The following is a 10,506-nucleotide window of genomic DNA, read 5'->3' on the forward strand; positions in this document are numbered from 1 at the left end:
TTGACTCAACCTAGGCTCACCAAGTGTGTTAATAGCCATTCCCTTCTTGTCATATGTCTAGGCTCAGTTCAAATTGTAATTTGTGTAAATACAAGACCTTTTAACATTTGTAAATAGTCATATCTTAGCTACCGGTAATTTGAAATTCAAGTTTTGAATATTCACATGACTTACCTGAATATATTGATATGCACTCATGTTTAGCATGTCTGCAAATTGAAGTATATATTTAATATCTGATTTTCTGTTGGTTGAAATCAAAACCTGTGTAAATTTTCAAATTCCTGGTATTAGTCCAGCCTGACCATGAATCATATACTTCTTCTGTTTGAAGAATCATCTTCCTTGTTCATAGTAACGTTATTCTTTGTAAATATTATACAATTCTTGCAGTGGTAATCAACAACTGATGTTAGCATGAATCTGAAAGTCATGTGTTCATTTCAGTACATGTTATTCTGTAATCTGATTAGACAAGATTATTCGGAGAACTTACTTGATACGATGAAATTAAGAGGTGTTAAACAAGTAAAGAGCCTCTTTTTTCCATTTTGAGAAAGGCGTATGATTGGTCAAATTAACATTGATCATATATTATTCATCACAGAAGGAAAGATTTGTGTATGCAGGACAAAGCTGAAACAAGTGAGGACATTGTTAAGTTTTAAACTGTAAATATTTGTAATATAACTAAGGGGGCCTATCAGGTGTCTGAGTGTTGATTCCTTGATTATAATAATATTTCGTGTAAATATATCAATTGTGTGTCCTTATCTTATTGTCTAGATTGACACCATGGATGTGACACAGACATGCTAGGTGTTAGTACCGCCACACACAGTCGTTCCATCGTTGATCACGATCCTGTGTTTATTAAGATGCATGATTTGAAAGTAGCTTGTGAGCATAGGATATAGGAGTTTCAGACTTTAGACTTTGAAATTGGGCTTTCATCATCGATTTGTAGCATCTGTCTAAACAACAGGTTTATAAGTTTGATATCTGTTTTCTTAAATGTTCATGTTTAGGAAGACTAGAACTTCCTCCTTGTACAAAGGCAGAGTTGGTTCACTGCAGTATATTAACCGTTTTCATTATGTGATACAGTTTCATTTTTAATGTGATAATCTCACAGTATTATATTTATATCAACACAATCCTTTCACATAAATTCACTTTATATTTCATGTTCAAGATTGAATTCTTTTAATTATCATTTCATATTTATTATTAAATGAATCAAAAATCATTAATCAGGAATTGTTTGTGATAAAATGCAAGTTTTATTTAGTTTGTAATTTCATTACCTTTCGAATATGTTGCAAAAGGTCCAAGTATTTGACATCCCAAGTACAGGGAAATATTCATCAGTTCATATTTAATATGTTGAATGAAATTTGAATACTGGTAATGTATCTCAGACATCTGTTTATGTTTTTGCACAAGTCTTTAAATGCATCTTGATATTAATTTCACCATTGTCTATTTGCAAACTGCTTGTTTTGACTTTGTTTGATGTTATTAAAGACCATCCTTTTCTGTTCTTCTGTTTTCTCCTACTCTTGGGAAGCTCATTTTAACTAAACTGTTATCACAAAGTGTAACACTGATAAGTATTCAAATATAAATTGAGAAAAGAAAAAATTGGAAAGCAGTATATGTTACATTTGACAAAGGATTAAATAACCCTTTTTGTTTAGTTTTCTTTATATGAATTCAGGCTTTTTGTCAGAGTGACATGTGGTCTGTTACAATATTATATAGTATATAGTATTTCTAAAGACTCAACATTAAAATTCATACACAGTTATACCTGTTATTTTTGCGCATACCATAGTTGACACTTCTTTTTTTTTTGTGGTTATTTTTGTTTGGAACATTTACCTTTTGTTATCTGTGTTTGATATAGATTTTCTCAGTCTTTATTTCTTCAACAGCATTTGTTTGTGTATCATATTACAAGAATTTTGTTATTCAATGATTGTATTTATGTTTCTTTATCCGAATATTATGCCTGTACTCATTATGCTATTTATTTGTGTATTGATATTATATTTTTGCAGTAGTGTCCACATTTGTGTGATATCATTCTGCAGATGACACAAATTAAAGTTGTTTTGTTTCTACACATTCTGTATGTTTTGATTTCGTTGAATTAATATGATTTTGGAATAGATGAATTCAGAAAATATGTATAGTTCCAGGGCATTGGGAAGCAGTTCTGAAGTAGATAGCAAAGATTGTGTGGGTAATATAGGATTTTATTTGCTCAGTGGTAGATATCCATTACAGATAGCAAGTACACTATACAGAATGCACATGAGAACTAAGGTTGGGAAAGGATTATCACAGAACATCTTGCATTATTTGACTTACAATAAGACTAGCTTTTAAAATAGATATTCACTGATATAAGTGTATCCAGTCATTTTGAAAGAGATTTGTGTAGATCTGTATTCGCGTTGTAGACATTTCCAAGTATGGAATAGTCATGTTCGGTGTATCAAATGGGATTCATTCAGTTGGCAGTAGAACCAATATAGTATTAATGATTTGGGGCACAACAGAAGTGTTTCCATTTTCACGGCAGTAGAACCTATTTTTTAATAGACATTTTTGGACCTATAGATTTACTTAGCTATCAGAATGTCTGTTGTTTTTATGACATTGTGTTAGTAGAATTAAATAGCTTACTATGCTTACAAATTACAGTGGATATTTGTATCAGGTTGTGAAGTTGACCAACAGGAGTTTTCATTTGGAAAGCATCCAGCATTTGTCTTTAATCACGGAAGATGAGTTCAGATGAATGTTGGCATGGAGGATGCACATATTTACCTAATGTGCCAGATAGTATCCCTTGACATATCAGGGTTAAATTCTACAGTCCTGGAAGTATGCTACACAGATATGAACATAAGGATTTCTGGCAGTATTATGAGAAAATATGTCCTTCAGCCGGAACAGAAATATGATCATCAAATAAGCCATGTCATAATCACTTGGCTGATGTCTCAAATTTAATTGTATTCCTAAGCCTTCTTTGAGCTTCTCCATATTGTTCTGCATCACCATCACCACACTGTTGCTTGTGTTGTTTGAATTGTTGTTGTAAATGTTGCTTGTGTTGTTGCTGATGATGATATGCATGGCCTGATTGTTTGCATCTTACAGAGACTGAAGAGAAAGGAAGGGAGATAACTTTCCCTTAGCAAGGAAGGGAGATAACTTTCCCTGAGCATCAGAGGCATTGGTTACATAAATGGAATGAAATCACCCTTGAGCTCTTGATTCAAGAAGCCAGGGAGACAGTAGTCATCATTTTCATTGGTTACAAAAAGGCTATAAATCTTAAATCACACTTGCACAGATATTAGTTTTAATTCATTCTTTGATTCATGAATAAGGGAGGTAACTCTCACAAGCACCATTCTCACTGGTTTCTTAATTTGGTTACAAATCACACTTGAAAGAAATAAAACTGAACTGTCATGATTCTCATTGGTTATCAAAAGGTCATAAGTGTTAAATTATCTTTACTTTATCTATGAAGTGAAATATTTGACAGATTAAAAGCCCGTCACAGAGATGATTGTATCTTGTCAACAGGATATCTGACTTAATAATAATAATAATAAGTGCATTTATATTGAGCTATTTTCCATCCGTTGCGGTTGCTCAAAGCGCAGACTAAGATGGCATTCTTCGGTGGTATAATTACAGGCAGTGTAGCAGAGACAAATTCTCTAAAATTTAAATTGTGGAAGACACTGCATGTTATGTCATCGAACAACATGGTTTCCTGTATTCTTTCTGTTGCTTTTTGTGTAAGGATCCCCCAGCAGGCTCGCTGCAGTGTGTCCCGATATTTGATGCCATCACTGCATGTGCACCAAAACAGTCATTTCTTATTGTCACCATAGCATTTTCTTGCCACTAGATACCACTATAAATACCCCTTATGGACATGTTCAAAACTTAAGGTAGTAACGTGCTTCCTGAAAGTTTGAGACATATGCCAACACTCCCTAAACATTTACAGTGATGCTTAACATGCTTGAAAAGATTTTTTAAAAACAAACAAAAAAGTTTCTTGTTTGGTATTGTTGTTTTTTTGTCCCAGTGAAATTGATTTAAAGATGTAAGAAATGGATTATTGAAAGATGGTAATTCAAAATTATGATAAATGATAGATTTGATTTGATAGATTTTATGATTTTACATCTCCTACTTCACATATGACACCACATTCAGTGATATGTACTCAGTAAGATAAAGATTGTCAGTCAAGATTAGAGGTGCTTGGCAGTGAAAGAGGATAGTTTGGCATTATCAGTGTTTATCAATCAGTTGAAAAAGTATTGTTTTATAACATGTTTAAGGGAATATAATAGATGAATATTTGATTTTACGTACTATATTCCTGCTAGCATCTAACCTATGAGAATGATTGTCTTCAATGGTTTTGTCGAGCTGACAATTTGTCTAATGATGTTGATTCCTCCTAAAGACATTATACATATTGTGATTTTAACTCAGGTAAAAGAAAACACTCACACCAGGGGAAGCCATTTCATGATTTCAATGATTTGTAGATGATTCGACTCGGTTTTTTTTTTATTGAACAGCAATTTCATTGACCATGTAATTACGGTCAGTGAACATTCATAAAATCAACATTACACATTGAACAAAAGGCTGGATATTTTGGGTTATGTCCCCTGACTATTAAGGAGACTTAACCCTAACAATTTCAAGCTAAGGTTTGACAGACTTTGAGAATCATGACTAAGCTGGTGACGATAGATAAGTATATCTTGAAATATGCACCTCATTTGCATTCATAAAAATATAGATTGTACTTTGTTTCAGTTGTCACTTTTAGTCATGCACCTGAACACAATTTAACACGGATTACAGCCGCACCTATGTCATACACCTTTTTCACCAAACAGGTCTTTTGCCCACAAGCTGTAGTATAGCTGTAAATAGATTGTCACACCCCTATCCCTGGTAGCAAGGAACCAAGTTCAGACCCAGTCTGTAGGAGACCCTCAAGAACATCATTACGTGGTGATTTCTAGTTCAGCTTTGGTAGTACTCTTCCTAGGGAGCTGAGAATGTAATTTGTGCGCACATTGATCCATTGATTCGGATGTAAAAATCTAATGTTGTTACGATAAATCAGTGGTTGAATTTAACACATTATCAGTCTCTGTTATTATTTATATTCTATATTTTATTTTTGTTTTTATTATCATAATCACTTGGCGTGATTGAGGAATTCAAAGCCTACATATAGAGTATTCTGGATTCACTATATGCTAGCATTTGGAATGTATGATACAGATATTTGCTCTGAAGAAATTTGTCAAATAATATCAAAGCTGTTTCTGAAGCATCTTGATCTTTCAACAGGCCACCTGAAGCAGGGTTAATCAGTCAATGGTTGTATTTATTGCATGTTATGGAATACAAAGTATGATGCAAGTTTTGGGGATATTATCTTGGAGGTTTTCCTCAACTGGTGATAGAATGGTAGTCAGTCTTCGAGACCCCAGACAGTAAATTATTCCAAGGAGTGTGGAATAATTAGGCAAGTCTATATTAGTTAAATCCAAGAATAGTTCTGGATTTATTTTATTTATTTCATATTTTTAATATCACTTTTTATTTATTTATTTAAATTTGTGATTAAATGGCAGTCTAATAAAAGGGGTTAGACACGAGATGCAATGATAAAGTAAGATGAGATGAATTAAGATGGACTTTGATAAGTGTCATCATGTGTGTAAGAAACTAGAAATTATTGTCAATAATGTTCCTGACCATTCTTTTTGTTGCACTGATTATCAACATCTTCAGTCCTATATTTTTGTTTCAGTCTTTAATTCAGGGTTGTATACAATCAGAAAAACTTGGGTCTGCACTTTGTTTTGAACCTGGGTCTGAACTTGAGCACAGAAGTACATGCACCTTTCGCACACGCACAGTAGTTGGTGAACTAACACCCGTATCCTCTATCTCTTCAGCAGACCAGGTCCATTATCCCCAAGCTTCCAAGTCTGAGCATCGGTGGAACTTGATTGTAGCTGTGTACGACCACCACTGCCTGCCATCCCGCCCATCTGTACAAACGCCTGTCCGCCCGCCCGCCTGCCAAAACATGCACTTTTCTTCTATTTGCTTTAAAGCACTCCACATCTTACTACACTCACTCTTGGATATGATTGGTCCATATATTTTCCTCTCTGCTTGACTGACCAATCACCAGCCTCTTCACTGTTCTCTTCTCACATCAGCATTGCAAATGAATGGATGTTTCCAATTGGTCCAGCTAAAATGGCCTAACTATTTGATTGGCTGGATTCTGCTTTTGCTGTGACTAGCATGTGCACTGTTTGACACCAGTTGCTCGTAGCGCTTCTTAGTTCTCTCTCTGCGACTAATACTCCTTGCTTTTTTGCTGTTTTCAGAGCAAAAAACGGCTAGAAATAAGAAAGGTGTAAGACTGTATGGGGACTCCTAACACTGACGTGTATGATGGCTTGTGTGGTGGAATTCATGGACCCATGCAGTGTGTTTGAAGTACCTGTCTAATGTGCATGCTATACGTCTGCTGCCAAGTGACCCTAAGTCTCGGCTGTGCCTGGTGGTGGTGCTGGTGGTGGTGATGTGTCAACATTCTGCTAATGTACATGTCTTCATGCATAAAGTGTACATGTCTTGTACTCAAACTCTGTGGTACGGTGAGGTACTGTGCACAGAGGTACTGGAATGGTACCTTAAGATATTACCGCTTGGTACCATTGGTAACAATTGGAAACAGTATCCCTCAAATTATGATGCAAATATAGAACGTGGATGGTTCCATGAATGGTTCTTAAAATCCTTCTGGAAGACTTCTTGGTTGAGTGTTAGAAAATTGGTTCAGATGTATTCCTGTGATGTCGTGACAGTACCAAAAACAGGTGACAATGTACCATTCATGTTCATAACGAATGTATCATTCAACAAAAATTGAATTAAAAAAATGAACAATGTAATGGTATCCATCTGTATCAACTCCCGCTGAGACCTTGTGCCATGGTGGTCTTCCGAGACAGAAGCTAACGTAACCATGGTATCCTTCGATGGTGTGAATATAGTCATGGTGCCAAATAGTTATTCTGCACAGAAAATAGGATGCCTAAAATAGAAGATGGTTGTTATATTGCACCGTAAAGCTTAAAAAAAATGATTGAACCTGAGCATGGTACATCAGTGATGAAGTAATACTGTAAAGGTACCAGGTGTTAGTGATATGATAATGGTACCAGAAGAAGTGATACTGTATAGGTACCGAGAGGAAGTCTACAGAAATGGAACCAGGAGGTGATACGATAATGGTACCAGAGGTGATACTCTATTGATACCAAGAGGAGGTCATATGGTAATGGCACCAGGAGGAAGTGATATGAAAATGGTACCAGAAGAAGTGATACTGTAATGGTACCAGGTGGAGGTACGATAATAGTACCCGAAAGAGGTGATACAACAACCGTACCAGAAGGAGGTGATACGTTAATGGTACCAGAGGTGATGCTGTAATGGTATCAGGATGAATTATTTCCATGGTCTGTGATATGCAAGCCGGATTTAGTGAGTACTTGAAACAGCTAGACAATGTCCATGGCGTCAAGAGATAGGAAGGGGAAGACAGCAGCAAGTACTGTGATACTAACACAGATCATACTGTGGGCTCTGTGTTGGTAAAGTATTATTTGATTGATCCTTGAAACAACAACAAGCAACACGGCATGAAGCAAGTGCCACTGTGTGCTGTGCCACCACACCCACAACAGCAAAATGTTCAATATGCACAGTGAGGAAGTGTTTCTGCATCTGTTTTCTGAGATGGTCTTATGTAGATAGAAGGCAGTATTGTTCCAACATTCTGTAACTATGGCAACTGCATTATTGGAGCAGCAAGCAACTTTGTGAAAATGAAAATCAACTGTATTACCATGGCAGAGAGGAAGGAAGTATGTGTAACTGTGGCAACTTCATTATTTGGGCGGCAATCAATGTTGTGTTACTTTGGCAACTTCATCACAGGCACAGATGGCATGAAACATTGTGTAACTATGGCAACTGCGTTACTGGGGTATATGTGATAAATGACTTCCATGAGGAGCTGCCTGTTGTGTAAGTCCTGACGACCCTGGTGGTGCTAGGAGGGTGATGTTGGTATTTAATCATGCATTGTTTGGAAATGAATCGGATGAAGATATTTTCCTGATCTCAAGACAAACATTTGACATGAAAATGTCACTATTTTTGTCTGTAACCAATAGCAACTAAATTATTCTCCCCATCACAGCTTGTGTTTGTACAACAACAGCTGCTGTCTCAGCATCATCTTCATCTGCTACATCATCAGCTTTCCCCCCCAGACTTGTACATGATGGTTATTCAAGTGCCAAATATGGGTCCATTATTTCAAATTGTATGCCTCATCACAATCTTTCAACGAGCCATCAGTGTGTACTGCCACACTGTGAGCTCTGTTACTAATGTTTGGATTGTGTCACTATGATGTAACATAATGCATTTCCATTAACCATGAGGAATTGTTATGTTGATAAATATGGAGGCTCATATAATATTATACAAAAACCAGCTCTTTCATGTCTGCAGGTGCTTGTTCTAATCTCTAAAGGTCAAAGATAGCGAAGGTCACCATTAACTGTGACAGTGGCAAAGGGTATTGTGACCTATCATAAGGTCAAATTGTCATGGTCAAGATAAAGCAAAGAGAGCTCAACATGTGACCATATTCTTAGAGAGGTGAAGGACATTATGGCAAAAACAGACAATTATATCCGCAGTTTGTATCCTGAGGAAATTAGCATCCTCATATGTTAGGTGAAAACCATAGGTATTTACCTGCGGAAAGAAACAACTTTTTTTGTTCATTTTGTCAATCCTGTCGTGAATACAGCACTAGATATGACCATGACCAAGACCAAGTCTGTGTAAATGTCCATCTCTCTGCCACCATTGCCATAAACCATCTATGACCTTGTAACCTTGACCTGACCTGTATGCATGATAAGACAACCCAAGGTCATGGTCATTGCAAGATTATGTAAATATGTAATGTTAAGAAATACAACAAATGTAGCATATCTCGCTTATGAAACCTTGCAATCTGCAGGGCCAATTGAAATACTGCATATAGCTGAGAATGAGAATCCATGATGTGTGCATGATCCATAACTCATTGATGTATGTATTAAACTATTCCACTTGTATTATATTTTGAATTTTTTAGTATCCATTGACTTAGGTCCATCAATATAATGATGCAGAGATTTGAGATGAGTGAATTAATTAAATCAGCGCTTCTCTCTATCACTTAGACTTGCCATAAGTTGTCATCAAATAAAATTGTTTTGTTTCATAATTTGCTTTTTTTCAAATATTTATTATTTTGCAAAATTGCACTAAAGAAGATGGTATATGCTTCATGCATATTTTACAATATTTTTTTATGTCCAATGACCAAAGTGTATTCATTTGTCAGATCATTTCAGTGTGAAATTCCAAACATGGCAGTGTGTCCAGAATCATCAACTATTTTCTTTATCTACAGGAATACATATCACATGGAACAATTTATCAAGTTTGAACATTTATTTTTATGAAAATGTCTCCATGAACCAACTGTACACAAGGCATCACCCTCATGCTTAGTGTCTCTACAAAATATTCATGTATTTAAGCATTACTTTGTTGAATATTTTTAAAGAAGTTATATAGTACTTATAAGATGATGGTAATGTAAGGCTCAACTTGCTGGTTCTGGCAGTGGCAATTGGCACACAGCATTACTGGGATCAAATCCACGTTTCACCTGGCCTCAATACCTCTTCAACTCATAATAAGTTTACATGCTAAAGTTACTTCCGAAATTGATCAGTGAAATGTCTCTGATGGAATCACAAAAGATACAATACATTGTTATACGAGATAGTACATTTATCTAAAAGTCACATCAGGGCAAGATGAATTTATATTTGTCTTTTGCAGATGAGCTGACCTTTTGAAACAGTTAAAAAGATTGTTTGACCCTGAATATGTTTTTGTTTATATCTTTGTTTATTTATTCAAAGAGGTTTTTTTAAACATTCTGCACCAAGACATTTGATTTAACATTTTCTAAAATGTCTTTTTATGATATGGTGCAGCCCTGAAATGGGGCTTGTTAAAGAGGAATGTAAAGAGACTTATTTATATGAAAATTTGTGTAAAACTTATTTTGTATCATAGTTGTTATGTCGGATATATGTTTCAAGCCTAAGAAAGACACTGCAAGCTATGTGTGTACACCAAGCAGAACCAAGGGTATTTAACATTGCTGATCTATGTCATTGAAATAGCACCATAGATTTCATCTTTTATCATATTTTTTTCATTCTCTGCTGTAACCATGGCAACAAAACCAATTACAAAATGGCCATA

General features: G+C 35.5%; 1 protein-coding gene across 4 annotated transcripts in view; it reads left to right on the forward strand.

Annotated features, from left to right (window-relative positions):
• Positions 1-7,046, forward strand: part of LOC124287349 (regulator of G-protein signaling 7-like) — a 130,092-nt gene extending 123,046 nt beyond the window's left edge. For 2 of the 4 annotated variants that reach the window (XM_046723849.1, XM_046723852.1), the window contains exon 16: positions 6,033-7,046. In XM_046723849.1, the coding sequence (XP_046579805.1) occupies positions 6,033-6,086 (54 nt within the window). In that variant the 3' untranslated portion in view covers positions 6,087-7,046. The remainder of the gene's footprint in view (positions 1-6,032) is intronic. The other 2 variants (XM_046723850.1, XM_046723851.1) reach the window with 2 other exon arrangements.
• Positions 7,047-10,506: the final 3,460 nt, after the last annotated feature.

Source organism: Haliotis rubra, unplaced genomic scaffold (assembly GCF_003918875.1).
Source record: "Haliotis rubra isolate DU_JTF1 unplaced genomic scaffold, ASM391887v1 Scf40, whole genome shotgun sequence".
NCBI lineage: Eukaryota > Metazoa > Mollusca > Gastropoda > Lepetellida > Haliotidae > Haliotis > Haliotis rubra.